This window comes from Salmo trutta, chromosome 19 (genome assembly GCF_901001165.1).
Source record: "Salmo trutta chromosome 19, fSalTru1.1, whole genome shotgun sequence".
Classification (NCBI taxonomy): domain Eukaryota; kingdom Metazoa; phylum Chordata; class Actinopteri; order Salmoniformes; family Salmonidae; genus Salmo; species Salmo trutta.
Genome location: NC_042975.1, coordinates 50,520,602 through 50,546,306, shown reverse-complemented (window position 1 = coordinate 50,546,306; position 25,705 = coordinate 50,520,602). Strand labels below are relative to the sequence as shown.

The following is a 25,705-nucleotide window of genomic DNA, read 5'->3' as shown; positions in this document are numbered from 1 at the left end:
CTCGACCTTCACCTCCCCGAGCCCGTTAGGGAGTTGCAGCGATGAGACTAGATCGCAATTGGATATCATGAAATTGGGGAGAAAAAAGGGGTAAAATATATATTTTTTAAAATATTATAATAATCTCCTACATCACACCCTAAGTGCAACAATCGTTCTTTTGTTTAGTGTCCTCATAGGAGTACAGTTTACTTATATCAAAAAGGAAAATAAACCGATATAAAGAGTGAGTGGGTGTGAGCAAGAAAATAAAAATGCAACAATGTCCATCTTGTAAAAAACATATATGCCTAGAGAGCTGGGGAAAGGGAAGGGTGAATAGTCTTCGTCTTCTTTCGTTCTTTAATTCAAGCTCACAGTGAGAGCTTGCAATGACACAACTCTTTGTACATGAGTCTCCTTAGCTTTGGCATATCCAGCTGGCCAAAACTGAAAGGCTGCTCTAAGGCTAGGCACTTACAGTACTGTGGGGAAAAAACAGAAAAACGACGCAAAGTTAATGTCAATATCAATGGCAAATGTAATGATATAATCTTAGCAAAAAAAGAAATTCAGGACCGTCTTTCAAAGATAATTAGTAAAAATCAGAATAACTTCACAAATCTTCATTGTAAAGGGTTTAAACACTGTTTCCCATGCTTGTTCAGTGAACCATAAACAATTAATGAACATGCACCTGTGGATCGGTCGTTAAGACACTTAACAGCTTACAGACGGTAGGCAATTAAGGTCACAGTTATGAAAACTTAGGACACTAAAGAGGCCTTTCTACTGACTCTGAAAAACACACAAAAAAAAGATGCCCAGGGTCCCTGCTCATCTGCGTGAACGTGCCTTAGGCATGCTGCAAGGAGGCATGAGGACTGCAGATGTGGCCAGGGCAATAAATTGCAATGTCCGTACTGTGAGACGCCTAACACAGCGCTACAGGGAGACAGGACGGACAGCTGATCGTCCTCGCAGTGGCAGACCACGTGTAACAACACCTGCACAGGATCGGTACAGCTGAACATCACACCTGCGGGACAGGTACAGGACGGCAACAACAACTGCCCTGAGTTACACCAGGAACGCACAATCCCTCCATCTGTGCTCAGACTGTCCGCAATAGGCTGAGAGAGGCCGGACTGAGGGCTTGTAGGCCTGTTGTAAGGCAGGTCCTCACCAGACATCACCGGCAACAATGTCGTCTATGGGCACAAATCCACCGTCGCTGGACCAGACAGGACTGGGAAAAAGTGCTCTTCACTGACGAGTCGCGGTTTTGTCTTACCATGGGTGATGGTCGGATTTGCGTTTATCTTCAAAAGAATGAGCATTACACCGAGGCCTGTACTTTGAAGCGGGATCGATTTGGAGGTGGAGGGTCCGTCATGGTCTGGGGCGGTCTGTCACAGCATCATCGGGCTGAGCTTGTTGTCATTGTAGGCAATCTCAAAGCTGTGCGTTACACAGAAGACATCCTCCATCCCCATGTGGTACCCTTCCTGCAGGCTCATACCGTCATGACCCTCCAGCATGACAATGCCACCAGCCATACTGCTCGTTCTGTGCATGATTTCCTGCAAGACAGGAATGTCAGTGTTCTGCCATGGCCAGCGAAGAGCCCGGATCTCAATCCCATTGAGCACGTCTGGCACCTGTGAGGGCTAGGGCCATTCCCCCCCAGAAATGTCCGGGAACTTGCAGGTGCCTTGGTGGAAGAGTGGGGTAACATCTCACAGCAAGAACTGGCAAATCTGGTGCAGTCCATGAGGAGATGCACTGCAGTACTTAATGCAGCTGGTGGCCACACCAGATACTGACTGTTACTTTTGATTTTGACCCCCCCCCCCTTTGTTCAGGGACACATTATTAAATTTCTGTTAGTCACGTCTGTGAAAGTTGTTCAGTTTATGTCTCAGTTGTTGAATCTTATGTTCATAGTTAAGTTTGCTGAAGATAAATGCAGTTGACAGGGAGAGGATGTTTCTTTTTTTGCTGAGTTTAGTAGAGTACTGCATTTATGATAGATATCAAAGCAAATTACTTTTCTACCGGTTTGTGTGTAGCATACAATGAAGTGTGTTGGTAACAGTTTCATACAACATGATTAGATAGACAGGTTGCACTTTAGGTTCTGTTATTGAAATATGAATAATGATATTTAAGTTAACCCACCTGAAGGACAAATGCTCCACAGTCGCTGTCATTGTTCTGCCTGCCCACGTTCTAGGAAACACATGGGACAAAAACAATCACAAAAACATGGTATCAACTGACAAATAAACATTGCCCACCAAAAATCCAAAAGCCCTCTTACCATTTTGAAGAAACCCTTCCACCCTGTGATAAAATCCTTCTGCTCTTTCTTGATTGCCTCAGCTTGTAAGTATTTTGCAATGTGCTAAAAAAACAAGAGAAATACATGGGTGAATATGAATCCACTGAGTGATAACAAAAATACAAGTATATCCACTGAGAGGAGCAGATTTGTAATCCTATATATCAGTGGTATTCGAAGTCAGGGTCACGGGGGAACAAAACATTTTATGATAAAAAAAATCAAGAGTACAGATTATTGTATGGGACAGTATACAAAGTTTGAGACAGATCATGTGAAACATTTACTCAAAAGTTTATTTACTGGCTTCTTTTTATTTTGATAAGAGATAAAAATGCAATGAATTGAAGGTTATTTGTTGATGTAAAAATCTAAATGTACAGGTTTTAAGGTTGTGTCATTAGATTTGGAGTGGGGTCGTGAGAAATTCTTGGGGGGAAAAAAAATAAAATAGGGTCCCCCGAAATTCTGGCGGAAAAAATGGGGTTCCCCTAAAAAAGTTTGAATACCACTTCTATAGATCAAAATTACAGACTGACCGAATGGAGTGTTTTAAATGGCATAAAGGCAAATGTATACTTTCCACATTCGTATAACTGCACGGGTCTGACTGCACAGATAGGCTTTAAGCCCAGGGAGGTACACTACACAGACCTTTGGGCAGCGGCGGTTGAGGGTGCGCTGGGAGTCAAAGTATGTGATGGCGCGTTGTGGGACGTCCACACACACCAGAGACCAGTGCACCTCCAGATGGATAGGGATCAACAGTAGCCTCTTCTGGAAAATGTTCACCTGGAAAAAAGGATTTGGGTGGAATTGTAATTAAATTTTTTACATATTTTTCCCCTCTACTTTTCTTTACTCTCCAGGGACTACAGTGATACATTTACAGAAATGCTGATCAGTGTGCATTGTTCACATAAAATAAAATAAATTATAATAATACTTATGGCATGTTGATACAAAAAAAAAAAAAAAAAAATGTATACAAACAAACCAACAAACACACTTGACAACATAAGTAAACTATAGAACTCCTGCTAAATAAAATTCCGGCAAGGATAACTCACATTTTTTGTCCACCGTTTGACCCCGTCATAGCCCTTTGTCCTCAACTTGTCGTAAAAAAAGCTGTTGAAAAAATGAACCTGAAAGAAAGAGGAGAGTAGCCACGGTGTGAATGGGAACACATAACACACAAGTTGCGTTTGTGCACACACACAATAGTGGGGCTTTCCTGTGTTGGCGGGAAAAATGCAGGCAAATGAGGAAATGGGCATAACATGACCGATGAGATAAGAGGATGCCAGCACCTAAATGTCATCAGAATCTCTCTCTCCTAAACATATATTTTACATTCATATTACTAGGCATGTTCATTTTCTCACCTCTTCTGGAACTGTGTCCATAACCATATCTCCATACATGTTCATAATCTGTGGTTCAAGACAAGATATTGTTAAAGACAAAACTTTAATATAATTTCCTAAAAACACAAATATTTATATTATTTAGTCAAAATGTTTACCTAAATCAGACACTGAAAAATAAATGAAAATCTCACACTCTATTCTATACTGAATCATATATAGAATTGGCAAATCATAAGTACATTTGAAATATTTAATAAACTGCTAATGTAAAAAAACCTCACAAAATGTAAAAAATGTGTGGTGATTTGGCCTGACCAAGACAGACCAACTGAGATGTGCTATTGTGGCTCAGAGAATAGAGTGTTCTTTTCAAATGTTAAAGAGTAGAAGTACCTGGTCATTGAGCCAGTTCTGTCCATACAATGTGCTGAGGTCATCCATTGTGAGGGTGTGGCGCTTGTAGTTGACACGGAACCCCCTCACCATGGCAGTCCCAGACAGATGCTGGTAAGACTGGATGAGGTGCTGCACAACAACTTTCCTTTGGAAGGGACAACAACACTTAATGAGAAACCTTTCAACATGAAAATACAAAAACACATGTTCATTAGACAGACAACAAATGTTTCGAACAGCAGTGTGACGGGGAGGGACTACTTGGACTTGTACAATAAGAAACGCTCGTTTTCATTTCCCACTGCAAAACACTGAAAATTAATTCCCATCGTGTGCCTAATGAAAATGACCCAGGATGCTGAAATGCAATGAGCATGATGAGGTTAAAGGCCAATTATCGTGACAAACCTGTGTGGATCGGAGAAGCTCTTGCTGGGGAAGATGTCCTGTAGCTTGTCCACCACCTCATCCACATGGATAGGGATCATGCTCCCGTACTGGTGCAGGAATTCATTCAACATACCTGGGAGAGATCAGAGACAGTCAAAGTCACACAAATTAAATAACACCTTTTATTATATAAATCACCAAATTACATGTTTTTAATCACCTTGTTATATTGTATCTATGGTTAAAGCTTCAGTCTGGAGCTTGAGGTTAATCAATGCATAATTTCTGGTATAAATAGTAAAAACAATTTGCCCAGTCAACGTTGACCCTAACCCTTTAATGGATCATTTAGGAATCTTTCTTCATTAGCCTACCACATCTGGAGTGAATTAATTAAGGGCTGTCCCTGACTAAAATAAATCTTGGTCGACCGAGAGACATCCAGTTCTTTCAACCAATCGAAATGTTTCAACTTATTTTTCCATATAGACAGACACCCTATGAGTTTGAATTAAATCAACTACATAAGCACTGAGCTTGTCTGATGCTTTAAGCACACTGTTTGATTAAATAATGAAGACACGCAAATGACTCACACGGTGTTAAAAAAAATTGACAGCGAGTGCATGCGTGACTGGCGCCGTTGTCACTCTCCTAACTACTGCAGCGAAAAGGCACCACAGCACAGCAAGTGTTCATTGCTCTGTCCGTGCTGAAGCTGCAACATCATTACAGCCATTTCTGACTGAAATGTTGTTTTACCGAAATCCCTAATTTGTTCAGGAAAAACATTCCCTATTCCCTCAACCCTTGCTCTTTTTAACCTGTTTGGGATAGGGGGCAGTATTTTCACGGCCGGATGAAAAAAACGTACCTGATTTAAACTGGTTACTACTCTTGCCCAGAAATGAGAATATGCATATTATTAGTAGATTTGGATAGAAAACACTGAAGTTTCTAAAACTGTTTGAATGGTGTCTGTGAGTAACAGAACTCATATGGCAGGCAAAAACCTGAGAAGATTCCAAGCAGGAAGTGGCCTGTCTGCGAATTTGTAGTCCTTCTGTTGCGTCTCTATCGACACTACAGTATCTGAGCTGTTACGTGACACTTTCTTAGGCTTCCATTGGCTCTCTAAAGCCTTCAGAAACCGGATTGAGCCGTCTCCTGTCTCTGGCCAGATAATAGCAGCTCAGTTTGTCAGTGGACTGCCTGGTGACAAAGAGATTGGAGATGCGCATTCACGAGATCACGCCATTTTTTCTTTTCCTCTTTGAATGAATACAGCATTGTCCGGTTGGAATATTATCGCTATTTTACGAGAAAAATAGCATAAAAATTGATTTTAAACAGCGTTTGACATGCTTCTAAGTACGGTAATGGAACATTTAGAATTTTTTTGTCTGGAAATGCGCTCACGCGTTACCCTTTGGATAGTGACCTGAACGCACAAACAAAAACGGGGGTATTTGGACATAACAATGGATTATTTGGAACAAAAACAACATTTGTTGTGGAAGTAGCAGTCCTGGGAGTGCATTCTGACGAAGAACAGCAAAGGTAATAGAATTAGTATTAGAAAAATTGTGAGTTTAGTGAGCCCCGAACTTGGCGGGTGTCAAAATAGCTAGCCCTGATGGCTGAGCTATGTACTCAGAATATTGCAAAATGTGCCTTCGCCGAAAAGCTATTTTAAAATCTGACATAGCAATTGCATAAAGGAGTTCTGTATCTATAATTCTTAAAATAATTGTTATGTATTTTGTCAACGTTAATCATGAGTAATTTAGTAAATTCACCGGAAGTTTGCGGTGGGTATGCTAGTTCTGAACATCACATGCTAATGTAAAAAGCTGTTTTTTGATATAAATATATACTTGATTGAACAAAACATGCATGTATTGTATAACATAATGTCCTAGGAGTGTCATCTGATGAAGATCAAAGGTTAGTGCTGCATTTACATTTACGTCATTTAGCAGACGCTCTTATCCAGAGCGACTTACAAAATTGATGCATTCACCTTATGATATTTAGCTGTGTTTTGGGTTTTTGTGACATATATGCTTGCTTTGAAAATGTCAAGTGATTATTTTTGGCTGTGTACTCTCCTAACATAATCTAATGTTTTGCTTTCGCTGTAAAGCCTTTTTGAAATCGGACAATGTGGTTGGATTAACGAGAGTCTTATCTTTCAAATGGTGTAAAATAGTTGATTGTTTGAAACTCAGAACACGGTAACACGTGAGAACAAGGAGGACGTCAAAAATAAACTTGAAATGGGCAAATGTTAGTTTACTGGTTGCTGAGGAGGGAAAGGGGAATTCAGATCTGTGGAAGACATTTAACTTAGTTGGGGAAGCTACTGGAGATCAAGAAAAAGGAGGGTATAGAAGCAAAAAACGATATATAAAGCCTTTATTACAGCAGACTAAAAACAGTTGCATGCATTCGTGAATTGCGGTTTATTTATTGTTTAGGCTAATTATTCAAAAGCTCCATTTGTTATTTAATTTTAAAACTAAAATGTTGGATTGCATTTCACAGCATTAGATGTCTTGTATGCTGTGTGATGGCATGAACAAATTCATGAGATTGATACAGTAGCCTAAATATTGAAATATAGGTCTAAGTAAGTTACGGTATTAACACTAAACAGGACGCACTCTTAGGCCTATAGCTTGATGGTGGTTATAAAAGGTTTCATCAGACCAGAGAATAACATAACTTCTTATAATAATGATCATAATAATAATTTTAATAACAATATGGAGATCAATAAAAAGGAGGGTATAGGAGTGAGAGCTGTGTGCATATTGTGTGACAAACCGGTGCTGTTAGATTACAATATAATTTCATGCCTGTTTGGAACAGTGTAAATAAGAAATACCAGTCTGTTCTAACGGGAAGAAATTGTAAACCCTTTATTACAGCATAGCAAAGATTAAAGATAGACGAATCTGTGAAATTGCTTTATCCGCCATTTTGCCGTTTCAAGAGGCTTGGTGCTCACAGAATCAGAAGGCTATTAAACAAACACTCAAACAGGCAAAAGAAGCAAGATCCGTCTTATTTCTGTAGAAGTGTTCAGACACCTTGACTTTTTCCACTTTTTGTTATGTTACAGCCTTATTCTAAAATTGATTAAATTGTTTTATTTTCCTCATCAATCTACACACTATACCCCATAATGACAAAGAAAATGTGACTTTTACATTTTTTTTTTTAAATGTATCACGGAAAAATGACATTTATATCAGTATTCAGACCCTTTACTCAGTACTTTGTTGAAGGACTTTTGGAAACGATTACAGCCTTCAATATGACACTACAAGCTTAGCACACCTGTATTTGGGGAGTTTCTCTCATTCTTCTTTGCAGATCCTCAAGCTTTGTCAGATTGGATGGGGAGCGTCACTACACAGCTATTTTGAGGTCTCTCCAGAGATGTTCGATTGGGTTCAAGTCCGGGCTCTGGCTGGACCACTTAAGGACATTCAGAAACTTGTCCCGAAGCCACTCCTGCGCTGTCTTGGCTGTGCGCTTAGAGTCGCTGACCTGTTGGAAGGTGAACCTTCACCCCAGTCTGAGGACCTGAGCGCTCTGGAACAGGTGTTCATCAAGGATCACTCAGTACTTGCTCCGTTCATCTTTGGCCTCAATCTTGACTAGTCTCCCAGCCCCTGCCACTGAAAAACATCCCCACCGCATGATGCTGCCACTGCCATGCTTCTCTGTAGGTATGGTGCCAGGTTTCCTCCAGACGTGATGCTTGGCATTCAGGCCAAAGAGTCCAATCTTGGTTTCATCAGACCAGAGAATATTGTTTATCATGGTCAGAGTCCTTTAGGGCCTTCTGGCAAACTCCAAGAGGGCTGTCATGTGCCTTTTACTAAGGGGTGACTTCCATCTGGCCACTCAACCATAAAGGTCTGATTGGTGGCGTGCAGCAGAGATTGTTGTCTTTCTGGAAGGTTCTTCCATCTCCACAGAGGAACTCTTGAGCTCTGTCAGAGTGACCATAGGGTTCGTGGTCACCTTTCTGACCAAGGCCCTTCTCCCCCGATTGCTCAGTTTGGCCGGGCAGCCAACTCTAGGAAGAGTCTTGGTGGTTCTCAGATCCGGTCTCAGAGTTCTAAGGACAATTCCTCATGACTTGGTTTTTGCTCTGACATGCACTGTCAACTGTGGGACCTTACATTGACAGTTGTGTGCCTTTTAAGTTGTAGAAACATCTCAAGGATGATCAATGGAAACAGGATGCACCTGAGCTCAATTTCAAGTCTCATAGCAAAGGATCTGAATCCTTATGTAAATAAGATATATTTCTGTCTTATTTTTAATACATTTGCTAAAATGTCTCCAAAACGGTTTTCACTTTGTCATTATGGGGTATTGTGTATAGATTGATAAAAAATAAAATAAATCCCCATCAATTTTAGAATAAGGTTGTAACTAGTGATGCACCAATATGACATTTTTGGGCCGATATCCGATATTTTCCTTGCCAAAAAACCTGTTACTGATATTAAACATTTTTGCTGCCTTAAGCATTCTAGTACAGTTAAATAGTTAACACACATGGACCCAGCGGTCTAAGACACTGCATGAGGTGGCACTACAGTCCCTGGTTTGAATCCAGGCTGTATCACATCCGGCCGTGATTGGGAGTCGCGTAGGTCGGCGCACAATTGGGTCAGCGTCGTCTGGGTTTTGCCGTCATTGTAAATAATAATTTGTTCTTAACTGACTTGCCTAGTTAAATAAAAGGTTAAACACACACACCCCAATGAGCAAAAAATTTTGTTGGCATTTACGCATGTCCCCATTACCAGTAAAACATAATCAAAACCTATTTCTTTAAAACTTACTTGCTGTGCTTTCGTTGTTCATTTGTTAAGTAAAAATAAAAGTGTTCATTGTTCATTCAGTATTGTTGTAATTGTAATTATTTCAAATATATTTACATATATAAAAATATATATATATAATAAATATATATACAATAATAATAATAATAAAAAAAATCTTAAAATCGGTATCGGCTTTTTTTTGGGTCCTCCAATAATCGGTATCGGCATTGAAAAATCATAATATCGGTCGACCTCTAATATTTAACCGTTACTCCCAGACTGAGTCTCCTCCTACACATCTGAACAGCCAATGCATTTCTGTTGCTAGACAGAACCTTAGTGATATCGGTTCTTCCTCATGTCATCTGACCTGACCTCTACCCCAAAGTGCTCACTCCTCCCCAACTCACGGCTGTCATGGTGCCTGGTACCAGGCTGTGTCTTCTCCTCATAGAGGATCCCTGATGGCTAACAATAACATATTCTGACATAATGTAAACGTTATACATTACCCTCTCTCCCTCAGTAACATGAATAAGTATATTTCATATTCTCAGAACACAACACTAGTTAATACTTACTCACAAGGATTCCTAAATCATTGCTAAGAATAATGACAATGGCTGCAGTTTCTACTGGTCATTGTTTTCAGGCTGGTTGAATTGGTGCTAGCTAGGTACCAAGCTAAATCTAGCTAGCCACCCCAGAAGTTGAGGTCGAACAAATAATGCTTTATTACCAACGTGGTATTGTAAACACGTCGTTCGTGGCTGGTGTTTGCAGACTTTTTTGTACAGCATCTTTCAAATGACTGCTCGACTTGTTGACTGCTCGATCCACACTGCAGACATTGTGGGCTAGGTTAGGAATGCTGTGTTGCACATGTAGCGCATCATTTTACGTGGCGTCATTACGTCAAGTACAGTGGGGCAAAAAATTATTTAGTCAGCCACCAATTGTGCAAGTTCTCCCACTTAAAAAGATGAGAGAGGCCTGTAATTTTCATCATAGGTACACTTCAACTATGACAGACAAAATGAGAAGAAAAAAAATCCAGAAAATCACATTGTAGGATTTTTTATGAATTTATTTGCAAATTATGGTGGAAAATAAGTATTTGGTCAATAACAAAAGTTTCTCAATACTTTGTTATATACCCTTTGTTGGCAATGACACAGGTCAAACGTTTCTGTAAGTCTTCACAAGGTTTTCACACACTGTTGCTGGTATTTTGGCCCATTCCTCCATGCAGATCTCCTCTAGAGCAGTGATGTTTTGGGGCTGTCGCTGGGCAACACAGACTTTCAACTCCCTCCAAAGATTTTCTATGGGGTTGAGATCTGGAGACTGGCTAGGCCACTCCAGGACCTTGAAATGCTTCTTACGAAGCCACTCCTCCGTTGCCCGGGATCATTGTCATGCTGAAAGACCCAGCCACGTTTCATCTTCAAAGCCCTTGCTGATGGAAGGAGGTTTTCACTCAAAATCTCACGATACATGGCCCCATTCATTCTTTCCTTTACACGGATCAGTCGTCCTGGTCCCTTTGCAGAAAAACAGCCCCAAAGCATGATGTTTCCACCCCCATGCTTCACAGTAGGTATGGTGTTCTTTGGATGCAACTCAGCATTCTTTGTCCTCCAAACACGACGAGTTGAGTTTTTACCAAAAAGTTATATTTTGGTTTCATCTGACCATATGACATTCTCCCAATCCTCTTCTGGATCATCCAAATGCTCTCTAGCAAACTTCAGACGGGCCTGGACATGTACTGGCTTAAGCAGGGGGACACGTCTGGCACTGCAGGATTTGAGTCCCTGGCGGCGTAGTGTGTTACTGATGGTAGGCTTTGTTACTTTGGTCCCAGCTCTCTGCAGGTCATTCACTAGGTCCCCACGTGTGGTTCTGGGATTTTTGCTCACCGTTCTTGTGATCATTTTGACCCCACGGGGTGAGATCTTGCGTGGAGCCCCAGATCGAGGGAGATTATCAGTGGTCTTGTATGTCTTCCATTTCCTAATAATTGCTTCCATAGTTGATTTCTTCAAATCAAGCTGCTTACCTATTGCAGATTCAGTCTTCCCAGCCTGGTGCAGGTCTACAATTTTGTTTCTGGTGTCCTTTGACAGCTCTTTGGTCTTGGCCATAGTGGAGTTTGGAGTGTGACTGAGGTTGTGGACAGGTGTCTTTTATACTGATAACAAGTTCAAACAGGTGCCATTAATACAGGTAACGAGTGGAGGACAGTGGAGCCTCTTAACCTCTCTGGGCTAGAAATCGTCCCACCTACGCAACAGTCAGTGTAATCCCGTGGCGCGATATTCAAATACCTTAGAAATGCTATTACTTCAATTTCTCAAACATATGACTATTTTACACCATTTTAAAGATAAGACTCTCGTTAATCTAACCACATTGTCCGATTTCAAAAAGGCTTTACAGCGAAAGCAAAACATTTGATTATGTTAGGAGAGTACATAGACACAAATAATCACACAGCCATTTTCCAAGCAAGCATATATGTCACATAAACCCAAACCACAGCTAAATGCAGCACTAACCTTTGATGATCTTCATCAGATGACACTCCTAGGACATTGTTATACAATACATGCATGTTTTGTTCAATCAAGTTCATATTTATATCAAAAAACAGCTTTTTACATTAGCATGTGATGTTCAGAACTAGCATACCCACCGAAAACTTCCAGTGAATTTACTAAATTACTCATGATAAATGTTGACAAAATACATAACAATTATTTTAAGAATTATAGATACAGAACTCCTTTATGCAATCGCTATGTCCGATTTTAAAATAGCTTTTCGGCGAAAGCACAATTTGCAATATTCTGAGTACATAGCTCGGCCATCACGGCTAGCTATTTAGACATCTGCCAACTTCGGGGTCACCTAAACTCAGAATTACTATTAGAAAAATTGGACTACCTTTGCTGTTCTTCGTCAGAATGCACTCCCAGGACTTCTACTTCAACAACAAATGTTGTTTTGGTTCCAAATAATCCATAGTTATATCCAAATACCTCCGTTTTGTTCGTGCGTTCAGGTCACTATCCAAAGGGTAACGCGCGAGCGCATTTCATGACAAAACAATTCAAAATATTACATCACCGTACTTAGAAGCATGTCAAACGCTGTTTAAAATCAATTTTTATGCTATTTTTCTCGTAAAATAGCGATAATATTCCAACCGGGCAACATTGTATTCATTCAAAGAGAGAAAGAAAAACATGGCGAGTTCTTGTGACCGCGCATCTCCAGTCTCACTGTCCCCAGGCTAACCACTTACAAACTCTGCTCCTATACTTTGCCCAGAGACAGCAGACACCCCATTCCACTTTCTGGCGGCTTTAGAGAGCCAATGGAAGCCTTAGAAAGTGTCACGTTACAGCACAGATGCTGTAATTTCGATAGAGATGTAACAGAAGGACCACAAATTGTCAGACAGGGCACTTCCTGCATGGAATCTTCTCAGGTTTTGGCCTGCCATATGAGTTCTGTTATACTCACAGACACCATTCAAACAGTTTTAGAAACTTCAGTGTTTTCTATCCAAATCTACTAATTATATGCATATTCTAGTTTCTGGGCAGGAGTAGTAACCAGATTAAATCTGGTACGTTTTTTATCCGGCCGTGAAAATACTGCCCCCTATCCCAAAGAAGTTAAGCTATTGATTACAGACCTAATTAAGTTTGGGTTTCCTCTCTCCTCAATTTTCTTAGGCAAAGGCAAGGGCTGTTTCCTCGTCTCTGCTGCTGCTGCCTTCGCCGCATTGTTCTCAATCCTAATATGCTGGTTAACTTTGCTATTATGCACATAGCAACATAGGGAAAGGTGCCAATTCTACGGCGCACTGAAGATTATGTTTCAGAACCGCGGACAGCGATCGTATCCAACGCGGGAGAAAGCGCATGTTATAAAATAATATTCAATGTATTAGTGTTGCACCATTATTTTTACATAATATAACCATATACAACTTCAGTATTACATGTCTTAGAGTGATGGACTGTGCAATCCCCGTGGGCCCTCGCAATGGATTAGTCCACTGAGACAGGAGCGAATCAGACAGGTGTCTTGCGTACCATGAATTTGCTCAACTAAAGAAATCTCAGTCAAAAGAATCGACCAGTCGACTAAATGGGTTCAGCCCTACCTAGCGTGGTTTTCCATTTGTTTTTAACTTGTTATGGATAGGGGGCAGTATTTTCACGGCCGGATAAAAAACGTACCCGATTTAATCTGGTTATTACTCCTGCCCAGAAACTAGAATATGCATATAATTAGTAGCTTTGGATAGAAAACACTCCAACGTTTCTAAAACTGTTTGAATGGTGTCTGTGAGTATAACAGAACTCAAATGGCAGGCCAAAACCGGAGAAGATTCTGTACAGGAAGTACCCTGTCTGACCATTTCTTGGCCTTCTTTGTCATCTCTATCCAAAACAGAGGATCTCTGCTGTAACGTGACACTTTCTAAGGCTCCCATAGGCTCTCAGAAGGCGCCAGAACGTTGAATGATGACTCTGCAGTCTCTGGCTGAAAAACAGTAGCGCATTTGGATAGTGGTCGACCTGAGAACAATGAGACGGGCGTGCGCGTGCACGTGAAGAGTCCATTTTGCATTTTTAGTCTTTGAACGAAAACAACGACTCTCGGTCGGAATATTATCGCTATTTTACGAGAAAAATCGCATAAAAATTCATTTTAAACAGCGTTTGACATGCTTCGAAGTACGGTAATGGAATATTTCAAAAAATGTTGTCACGAAACGCGCCGGCGCGTCACCCTTCGGATAGTGTCTTGAACGTACGAACAAAACGCCGCTATTTGGATATAACTATGGATTATTTGGAACCAAACCAACATTTGTTGTTGAAGTAGAAGTCCTGGGAGTGCATTCTGACGAAGAACAGCAAAGGTAATCCAATTTTTCTTATAGTAAATCTGAGTTTGGTGAGTACCAACCTTGGTGGGTGTCAAAATAGCTAGCCTGTGATGGCCGGGCTATCTACTCAGAATATTGCAAAATGTTCACCGCGATTGCATAAAGGAGTTCTGTATCTATAATTCTTAAAATAATTGTTATGTTTTTTGTGAACGTTTATCGTGAGTAATTTAGTAAATTCACCGGAAGTGTTCGGTGGGAATGCTAGTTCTGAACGTCACATGCTAATGTAAAAAGCTGGTTTTTGATATAAATATGAACTTGATTGAACAAAACATGCATGTATTGTTTAACAGAAAAGTAGACTAGTACTCAAAGCTGTTTTACCTTGTACACAGGAGATGTGTTCACTGCTGAGTTGCTGCTGAGGTGGTGGTTTATCCCTATGGATGGTTGGCAGGCCTATAGGCGATTCCCGGAAGCCCAGCCCGTCCCTGTCCCCAACCTTGGCTGCATTACTCGCCACCTCATTTCCTATGAGTCCATTTGTCCCACACACCCAAGGGTCTGAGGGAAAATAAGAGATGGGTGCATATCGTGTAAAAAATATTAACATTTATTAACCATTTCATCGCTACAGAACAGTCTGTGATCATTATTTCATGAAATGCTACTGCTCATTTTTGAAAACACAAATTAAGTAAAGGGGGTGGAGGGAAACAAGTCAATCTGATACAACTTCCAGTCTACATGTTGGCATATATTAATATACTGCTCAAAAAAATAAAGGGAACACTAAAATAACACATCCTAGATCTGAATGAATGAAATAATCTTATTAAATACTTTTTTCTTTACATAGTTGAATGTGCTGACAACAAAATCACAAAAATAATCAATAGAAATCCAATTTATCAACCCATGGAGGTCTGGATATGGAGTCACACTCAAAATTAAAGTGGAAAACCACACTACAGGCTGATCCAACTTTGATGTAATGTCCTTAAAACAAGTCAAAATGAGGCTCAGTAGTGTGTGTGGCCTCCACGTGCCTGTATGAACTCCCTACAACGCCTGTGCATGCTCCTGATGAGGTGGCGGATGGTCTCCTGAGGGATCTTCTCCCAGACCTGGACTAAAGCATCCGCCAACTCCTGGACAGTCTGTGGTGCAACGTGGCGTTGGTGGATGGAGCGAGACATGATGTCCCAGATGTGCTCAATTGGATTCAGGTCTGGGGAACGGGCGGGCCAGTCCATAAGCATCAATGCCTTCCTCTTGCAGGAACTGCTGACACACTCCAGCCACATGAGGTCTAGCATTGTCTTGCATTAGGAGGAACCCAGGGCCAACCGCACCAGCATATGGTCTCACAAGGGGTCTGAGGATCTCATCTCGGTACCTAATGGCAGTCAGGCTACCTCTGGCGAGTACATGGAGGGCTGTGCAGCCGCCAAAGAAATGCCACCACACACCATGATTGACCCACCGCCAAACCGGTCATGCTGGAGGATGTTGCAGGCAGCAGAACGTTCTCCACGGCGTCTCCAGACTCTGTCACATGTGCTCAGTATGAACCTGCTTTCATCTGTGAAAAGCACAGGGCGCCAGTGGCGAATTTGCCAATCTTGGTGTTCTCTGGCAAATGCCAAACGTCCTGCACGGTGTTGGGCTGTAAGCACAACCCCCACCCGTGGACGTCGGGCCCTCATACCACCCTCATGGAGTCTGTTTCTGACCGTTTGAGCAGAAACATGCACATTTGTGGCCTGCTGGAGGTCATTTTGCAGGGCTCTGGCAGTGCTCCTCCTGCTCCTCCTTGCACAAAGGCGGAGGTAGCGGTCCTGCTGCTGGGTTGTTGCCCTCCTACGGCCTCCTCCACATCTCCTGATGTACTGGCCTGTCTCCTGGTAGCGCCTCCATGCTCTGGACACTACGCTGACAGACACAGCAAACCTTCTTGACACAGCTCGCATTGATGTGCCATCCTGGATGAGCTGCACTACCTGAGCCACTTGTGTGGGTTGTAGACTCCAGTCTCATGCTACCACTAGAGTGAAAGCACCGCTAGCATTCAAAAGTGACCAAAACATCAGCCAGGAAGCATAGGAACTGAGAAGTGGTCTGTGGTCACCACCTGCAGAACCACTCCTTTATTGGGGGTGTCTTGCTAATTGCCTATAATTTCCACCTGTTGTCTATTCCATTTGCACAACAGCATGTGAAATGTATTGTCAATCAGTGTTGCTTCCTAAGTGGACAGTTTGATTTCACAGAAGTGTGATTGACTTGGAGTTACATTGTGTTGTTTAAGTGTTCCCTTTATTTTTTTGAGCAGTGTATATATTCATGTTTCATGATACATCCAACATTAAATTTGGTCCAAAAACAACAACATTATACATACCATCTCCAGCCTCTATATCTTCCCTTCCCTTAAAGCAGCCCTGAGTTCGCCCATGCAGACGGGATCTTCCTGGCTTCTGTCTGTTGTGGAGATGTTTGTTCCTGCTCCCGAGGTGCCACCTCCTAGGCCTAGCTCGCCTGTACCCCAGGCCCAAAGACCCAGCCCATTTAGCCAGCTGGCACCATGTCCTCCAATGCAGGGCCAAGCGAGTGCGGCGGTTCACAGTCCTACTGAGTCTATACCAGCGCAGCAGCCTCCGCATCCTGAATCCATTGGGCTGTGTTTTTATTTGTGAGGGGCTACCAGAGTCACTGGCTGTGGATCTACTCTGATGATGCGATGGCGATAGAAGTGGTGCAGTCCAATCATCCTCTCCTGGTTCTTCCCAACTGAAACCCTCCTCCTTATCCTCTTCATCGTGGTCCATATCCATATGTTCTCCCATGCCCCACATGCTAGCTTCCTCCTCAGGCCGCCCTAGCTTGAAATGCATGGAACTTCTATGGACATGGTGAGGCGTTCTGGAGTCCACCAGATATCCTGGTCCAGTGGCCTCCTGTCTGACTGTCTCAGGGTCCCCTGCCAGTGTCAGCTCATTGGTCCAGTGGTTCTGTGCCAAGCTGTCTCCACTGTCTCGCATCTCTCCACGGGCACCCCACCAACAACACCTGCTTATAGCCTCTGCCTGGAATACAAAACAAGTGAAGTGGAAATTGTAGTTAAGGAACAAGTGATAGTAACTACTGTAACAATAGTAATAGTAGTATTAGACCAGGTAATACTCTTAAACCATTCATTCCCACAATTTTCCCAGACAAGCCACTATGCAAATCTTATGCGATTTGTAACCCTAACATGTAATCCATATTGCTTTTTAGAGAGAGAGGAGAGTAGAGAGAGTGAAACATAGTGCTCTGCCTATAATAAAATTAACTGACATTTTCCCCTAATCCTTAGCCCCAATACAGTACATTCGTAAAGTATTCAGACCCCTTTGACTTTTTCACATTGTTACGTAACAGCCTTATTCTAAAAAGGATTAAATAAAACATTTTCCTCATCAATCTACAGAACGACACCCCATAATGACAAAGTGAAAACTGGTTTTAAAAAATGGTTTGCAAGATCGAATCCCTGAGCTGACAAGGTAAAAATCTGTCTGTCAAAATCCTAGGCCATCATTGAAAATAAGAATTTGTTCTTAACTGACTTGCCTAGTTAAAAAAAAAAGGTTACATTTATTTTTTTAAATAGGTCTACTGCTACATCCGCCCCAATTGTAAAAATAGGTGTACTCCTGCATTTCAGCCCCAATATTCATACAAACCAGGTCCACACCTGTACTTCAGCTCCAATTTACATACCTACAAAGTCTGCACCTGTGCATAAACCCAATTAGTCAATTGGTCCCATGTGCATCAGTTGGTAGAGCATGGCGCTAGCAACAGCAGGATTGTGGGTTCAATTCCCATGGGGGACCAGTTAGAAAATATAGGCACTCACTACTCTAAGTAGCTCTGGATAAGAGCGTCTGCTAAATGACTAAAATGTCAAACTAAGCCAGGTCTAAATGTCCTCCAAGCCTGAATACTCAAACTGTAAACCACCCCTGCACCTCAGCTCCAGAACTCTTACAAACCAGGTCCACACCTTTGAATGCCAATGCTAATATAAAGACCTACACCTGCATATTTCAGATCAAATACCCCTACGAACCAGGTTTACACCTGTGACTATGTCCCAACACTGATAAACCAGGTCTACCCTTGTGATTATTCAGCAAACCTCATATAAACCAGGTCTACCATTGATCAAGAGAAACCTAGACATTAAATACTTGTTAAGTTATTAAACTAATTCAGTTTATGATGTATCTATACATGGCCAATTCCCCAAAATATGAAGTTTTTGTCAGAATCACTGATTTAAAACATATCTAAAGGCTAATGGAGAATGGAAAAATAATCTGTAAGAACATATTGGTCAAGTATATCCATAACCCAATTCAAATCTACTGAAAAAATAAATACATCTGCTATAATTAAATATGATAATAAATTGGAGCAAATGTGACCGCAATACACTATATATAGAATAATATGTGGATGCCCCTTCAAATTAGTGGATTTGGCTATTTCAGCCACACCCGATGTTGACAGATTTATAAAATCGAGCACACAACAATGCGCTCTCCATAGACAAACATTGGTAGCAGAATGGTCCATACTGAAAAACTTTGTGACTTTCAACTTGGCACCATCATAGGATGCCACCTTTCCAACAAGTCATTGTCAAATTTCTGCCCTGCTAGAGCTGCCCCAGTCAACTCTAAGGGCTATAATTGTGAAGTGGAAACATCTAGGAGCAACAATGGTTCAGCCACGAAGTGGTAGGCCACACAAGCTCACTGAACCGTACCGGCAAGTTCCAAACTGCCTCTGGAAGCAACGTCAGCACAAAAACTGTTCGTCGGGAGCGTCAAGAACTGGGTTTCCATGGCAGAGCAGCCGCACACACGTCTAAGATCACCATGCACAATGCCAAGCATCGGTTGGAGTGGTGTAAAGCTTGCTGCCATTGGACTCTGGAGCAGTGGGAACGCATTCTCTAGAGTCATGAATCACGCTACACCATCTGGCAGTCCGACGGTTGAATATGTGTTTGGCGGATGCCAGGACAACGCTACCTGCTCCAATACATAGTGCCAACTGTAAAGTTTGGTGAAGGAGGAATAATGGTCAGGGCTGTTTTTCATGGTTCAGGCTAGGCCCCTTAGTTCCAGTGAAGGGAAATCTGACCGCTACAGCATACTAGACAATTCTGCGCTTCCAATTTTGTGGCAACAGTTTGAGGAAGGCCCTTACCTGTTTCAGCATGAAAATGCCCCCGTGAACAAAGCAGGTCCATACAGAAATGGTTTGTCAAGATCGGTGTGGAAGAACTTGACTGGCCTGCACAGAGCCCTGAACTTAATGAATTGCCTTCCCTGTAGCTCAGTTGGTAGAGCATGGTGTTTGCAACACCAGGGTTGTGGGTTCGATTCCCACGGGGGGCCAGCACAGAAAAAAAAAAAAAAATGTATGAAATGTATGCATTCACTACTGTAAGACACTCTGGATAAGAGTGTCTGCTAAATGACTAAAATGTAAAAATGTAAAATGTAAAATTGGTATGCCGACTGCTAGCCAGGCCTAACATCAGTGCCCGACCTCACGAATGCTCTTGTGGCTGAATGGAAGCAAGTCCCCACAGCAATGTTCCAACATCTAGCAGAAAGCCTTAACAAAAGGAGGTTGTTATAGCAACAAGCAGGTGTCTACATACTCTTGGTCATAGATTCAATGTATTGAAAATGATGGCAGATATGTAAACTAGACACTTTAAACATTATATTTACAAAATCAACAATGTATTTATTTTTTAAGCTGTTTAATAGACTTTTGGTACCAAATTCGTCAATAAATGTACACATATGAGATTTATACTTAGGGGTCTTTTGACCATTTTGAAAAATCATGAAACTTCCCTGAATCATACTTGACACCTTAATAATGCATAACATATCACTTATTTGTTGATAAGTACAACTTTAACTTCTCTTGACTCTGTAAAGTACAAATGTAAATGTTTCAACTATTGTGACCGAAGAGATTAAATGGGTTAAGTGTTTACTTATCACGGGAGGCCATGGCATGGATTACTGAAATATTAGTGCTTAGTTTAGTTTCGGCAAATGTTTCTAGCAAACTGGGATTGGCTAAATGTATGTCGTGAATAAGAACCTTCGTTGTGTTAAGTGAAAATAAAATGAAACAGACGATACTTCATCCAACCGGATAGGAGGTCAGAGGAGAAGTATCTTGCTGGCCAAATTGTCTTTCATATGAAGCGCGCGCAGAGCACATAAAATCGGATTCTCAACCCCGCGAGGTGTCGGTTGGATGAGTGAGGGAGAAAACAACTACTTACCGTTTAGATCTAGTGTTTCTCCGAAAGAGACACGCGTCAATTGTCCATTCTGTGTGTATTTTCCGTTATTTGAATTGAATACACCGAATAAACGATAAATGCTTTCCCATTCAATGAAAACTGGCGCTTACTTACGCTACTGTGAAGCAGACAACAATAACTAAGTACTTCCGGGTCACAGATTTTTTGGAATCCTCCAGAATAAGTGTCCTATGAGGTATACTTTGTGAATTAATAATTAGGACAGAAATGTACACAATTATCGATATTTTATACTAGTTATCATACAAAGAATAATTTAAAGTATTTCTATAAGATATGTATCACACAACACAATGCCAAAGTTTTGAGGGAGTGTGCAATTGACATGCTGACTGCAGGAATGTCCACCAGAGCTGTTGACAGAGAATGTAATGTTAATTTCTCTACCATAAGAATTTGGCAGTATATCAAACCGGAAAACCACGTGTATGGCGTCCTGTGGGCGAGCGGTTTGCTGATGTCAATGTTGTGAACAGAGTGCCCCATGGTGGAGTTATGGTATGGCAGTAGCGGTAGGTGTGTAAAATCACTGAGGAAGCCAAGCCAGTAAAAAAGACATATTACAACCTATGGTGTGATAATTGCATTGTTTGCTCTATAACCCATTTGTTCATACGACACCCTGATATAAAATAAGGCCGTGCCAACAAAAAGACAACAGTCACACAGTGGTGGAATAACTAGACATTAGTTTGTTTCATCACAAAACCGGAAAGCAACATCAGTCCGGTGAAGTCCACAAAGCAAATATTGCATACAAACAGTTATAGCACCTGTAGCATGGTCAAGCAAGTTAATGTTTTCAACAGTTTACTAACCAACTACTGATTTAGAACCACGTAGTTACCGCAAGTAAGCACAAAGTCAATAGGCGCACTGCCTCCGCTATTCCAGTACTATTTCAACTTAAACATTTAAACATCAAATCAAAAAGGCTATATTTTCTTAGTTTAATACACGTAAAACAAACTTAAAGATACCAAAAAACATTTTAGTCCAATCAACGTTGCTAAATATCATATGGCTGTCCATGGTACTGATTTCTTTGTGTGTGTGTGTGTGGGCGTGCGCAAGTAAAACTAAAATGTCGACTCACCTTACTTGTAGACTAGTTGAACAGCAATGCCATCCACCTCTCTTTCATGTTGGCATAACGGTCTATGGCTCTGTCATACAGTAAGTACAATGAACCCGCGAAGTTAGCTAGCTAGCTAGTTAATGTGAGCTTACTATCTACAGTGCATTCGGAAAATATTCAGACCCTTTGACTTTTTCCACATTTTGTTACGTTACAGCCTTATAAAAAAAAATGTCTCATCAATCTACACTTATTACCCCATAATGACAAAGCAAAAACGGGTTTTTAGAAATTATTACACATTTATTAAAAATAAAAAAACAGAAATACATTATTTACATAAGTATTCAGACCCTTTGTTATGAGACTCGAAATTGAGCTCAGGTGCATCCTGTTTCCATTGATCATCCTTGGCCTTCCCTGTGGCTCAGTTGGTAAATGACAGATTGTCATTTCTCTTTGCTTATTTGAGCTGTTCTTGCCTTAATATGGACTTGATCTTTTACCAAATAGGGCTATCTTCTGTATACCACCGCTACCTTGTCACAACACAACTGATTGGCTCAAGCGCATTAAGAATGAAAGAAATTCCACAAATTAACTTTTAACAAGGCACACATGTTAATTGAAATGCATGCCAGGTAATTACCTCATGAAGTTGGTTGAGAGAATGCTAAGAGTGTGCAAAGCTGTCATCAAGGCAAAGGTTGCCTTGAAGAATCTCAAACACCTTTTTGGTTACTATATGATGCCATATGTGTTATTTCATAGTTTTGATGTCTTCACTATTATTCTACAATGTAGAAATAGTAAAAATAAAGAAACTGTGATGAGTAGGTGTGACCAAACTTTTGACTAGTACTGTATGTACATGTAATATTTCAGTTTTTTTCTTATTGTTAATACAATTTGAATACTTTCAGACCCCTTATTGGCTGGGCCTAGCTCCCAAGTGTCTGGGCCTATGCCCTCCCTACCCCACCCATCACTGTGCCCCTGCCCAACCTGCCCTGAATGACTGGTCGCCACTGCATCTACCTGACAGGTGTGGCATATCAAGAAGCTGATTTAATCTCTACACCAATGGTGCCCCCCCCAGCTCCTGCTTTCCCAGTCAATCTTTTTCTCGCCCTCCTGGTTTTGACCCTTGTCTGTCCTGACTCTGAGCCCACATGCCTGACCACTCTGCCTGAGCCTGCCTGTGTAACAGTGTAGGTTCCGTCCCTCTCTTCACCCCAACCTGGGCTCGAACCAGGGACCCTTGCACACATCAACAACTGACACCCACCGAAGCGTCGTTACCCATCGCGCCACAAGAGCCACGGCCCTTGCAACGCAAGGGGAAACCCTACTTCAAGTCTCAGAGCGAGTGACGTCACTGATTGAAATGCTATTAGCGCGCACCACCGCTAACTAACTAGCCATTTCACATCGGTTACACTCACCCCCCCTTTGACCTCCTCCTTTTCCGCAGCAACCAATGATCCGGGTCAACAGCATCAATGTAACAGTGTAGGTTCCGTCCCTCTCTTCGCCCCAACCCGGGCTCGAACCAGGGACCCTTGCACACATCAACAACTGACACCCACCGAAGCATCGTTACCCATCGCGCCACAAGAGCCACAAGAAACCCTACTTCAAGTCTCAGAGCGAGTGACGTCACTGATTGAAATGCTATTAGCGTGCACCACCGCTAACTAACTAGCCATTTCACATCGGTTACACCTGCCGACCTATACCTTTGCCCCATCTCTGTATTGTTGACCTCTGCCAACCCTGACCCTGCCTGCCGTTTGGTACCGTTGCCTCACCTCTGGTTTACTGCCCCTGCCTGCCTTCACATGTCTATTGCCTTCCCCTGTTGGAATATTAAACCATTGTCAATTCGACTTGTCTGCATCTTGGTTTTACCTTGATTCCTGATACACTGCTGCCATCTAGTGGCCAAAGTCTAAATTGTGCCTGGGCTGGAATAATACATTATGGCCTTTCTCTTGTATTTCAAAGATGATGGTACAAAAGAAATACAAAAAAAACATGTTTTTTTTTATTTATATTATCTTTTACCAGATCTCATGTGTTATATTTTCCTACATTAATTTCACATTTCCACAAACTTCAAAGTTTTTCTTTTCAAATGGTGTCAAGAATATGCATATCCTTGCTTCAGGTCCTGAGCTACAGGCAGTTAGATTTGGGTAAGTCATTTTAGGTGAAAAAAAAAAAAAGGGGCGGATCCTTAGTGAACAGCATGATCATTACACAGGTGCACCTTGTGCTGGGGACAAAATTGACTCTAAAAGGTGTTTTGAGGGAGCATACAATTGGCATGCTGACTGCAGGACTGTCCACCAGAGCTGTTCACTTGCGGTTCTGGGGGGGGGGGGGGGCAGGGGGGGCCAGTGCCCATGTGACAACAATTTTGGACCCCCTTGTGGCCCCCCTAAATGTGGAGTATGAAATAATCTTTACATAACTCATTTTTGCTATGGTTCTTTTTTTACATCCGTTATTAGACAGTGGCAATGCGGAACACTAATTTAACTCACACATTTTCTAGAAGGACGGCTTTAGGTGGAACACAACAGTATCGTACCACATGCAAAACGATATGACAATAACGTCTAATGTACCTGGCCCCTCTAACAGTACAACTGGCCCCAGCTTGGCCCCCCCAGTTGAAATGGTCTAGAGCGGCCACAGGAGCTGTTGTCACGTCCTGACCATGGTAAGCTGTTATTTTCTATGGTAGAGTAGGTCAGGGCGTGACAGGGGGATTTATTCTATGTGTTCTATTTCTATGTTCTTAGGTTCTAGTTTTTGTATTTCTATGTTGGTTTGTTTGATCTCCAATTAGAGGCAGCTGGTCCTCGTTGTCTCTAATTGGAGATCATACTTAAGTAGGGGTTTTTCTTCCTGGGTTTTGTGGGTGATTATTTTTGAGTAGTGTTTGTTTCTCCTCTGCATCACAGTTTGTTGTTTTGTCTAATCAGTTTTTTGATGTATTGCATAGTTTCACAGAGTAAATAAAATGTGGAACTACACAAACGCTGCACCTTGGTCCTCTCCTTTTGACAACCGTGACAGCTGTTGCCAGAGAATTTAATGTTAATTTCTCTACCATAAGCCACCTCCGTCATTTTGGGGAATTTGGCAGTATGTCCAACCATTCTTACAACCGCAGACCACATCCAACTTCTTCACCTTTTTTGATCCACCCAGACAGCTGATAAAACAGAAGTATTTATGTCTGTAATATATAGCCTTTTTTGTGGGGGAAAACTCATTCTGATTGGCTGGGCCTGGCTCACCCAGTGGCTATGCCCTTCCAAGCCCACCCATCGCTGCATCCCTGCCCACTGGGGCCAAGCTTCCTGCCATCCAGAACTTCTATACCAGGCGGTGTCAGAGGAAGGCCTTAAAAGTTGTCAAAGACTCCAGCCACTATAGTCATAGACTGTTCTCTCTGCTACCGCACAGCAAGCGGTAACAGAGCGCCAAGTCGTCGTCGTCCCCCCCCCCCCCCCCCCCTGCAAATTGACTCTGTACCGGTACTCCCTGTATATAGCCTCGCTACTGTTATTTTACCGTTGCTCTTTAATAATTTTTATTTTTTACTTAACACTTATTTTTCTTAACTGCATTGTTGGTTAGGGCTTGTAAGTAAGCATTTCACTGCAAGGTCTACTGTACACCTGATGTATTCGGCGCATGTGACAAAATGTGATTTGATTTAAATAGCCTCTAAAATATATGCAAACAGACCATAAATGTCTCGGATTTTGTTTTCTTGGAAAGCTGTGAGCGCTATTATATAATAACATATGAGTACTTCTTGCATTTACAACTTGTCTAAGTCTTATCATCAATGAATTCGGTGTAGGAAATGTGGGGACCTGGTGTCCAATGAGGCTTTATGTGTGTGTAAAACATTTCATCATGGGTAAGACCAACTCCCTGGC

General features: G+C 41.7%; 1 protein-coding gene across 1 annotated transcript; it reads right to left on the bottom strand.

The window, feature by feature from the left end:
• Window positions 1-341: 341 nt before the first annotated feature.
• Window positions 342-20,782, bottom strand: senp3a (SUMO specific peptidase 3a). The gene is made up of 11 exons (XM_029701653.1): window positions 20,624-20,782; window positions 16,655-17,339; window positions 14,635-14,814; window positions 4,501-4,615; window positions 4,090-4,237; window positions 3,712-3,759; window positions 3,394-3,471; window positions 2,978-3,115; window positions 2,303-2,386; window positions 2,161-2,211; window positions 342-464 (listed from the first exon to the last, which is right to left on the bottom strand). The coding sequence occupies exons 2-11, from the start codon at window positions 17,292-17,294 to the stop codon at window positions 354-356; spliced, it is 1,593 nt and encodes a 530-aa protein (XP_029557513.1). The 5' UTR covers window positions 17,295-17,339; window positions 20,624-20,782; the 3' UTR covers window positions 342-353.
• Window positions 20,783-25,705: the final 4,923 nt, after the last annotated feature.

Excerpts from the sequence above, each read along its gene's own strand:
- senp3a (XM_029701653.1), bottom strand. The coding sequence starts at position 17,294 with ATGCGAGACAGTGGAGACAGCTTGGCACAGAACCACTGGACCAATGAG. Across the intron at positions 3,760-4,089 it reads AGAACTGGCTCAATGACCAG|ATTATGAACATGTATGGAGA; the intron begins GTACTTCTACTC and ends CTTGAACCACAG. Across the intron at positions 2,212-2,302 it reads GGAAGGGTTTCTTCAAAATG|AACGTGGGCAGGCAGAACAA; the intron begins GTAAGAGGGCTT and ends TGTGTTTCCTAG.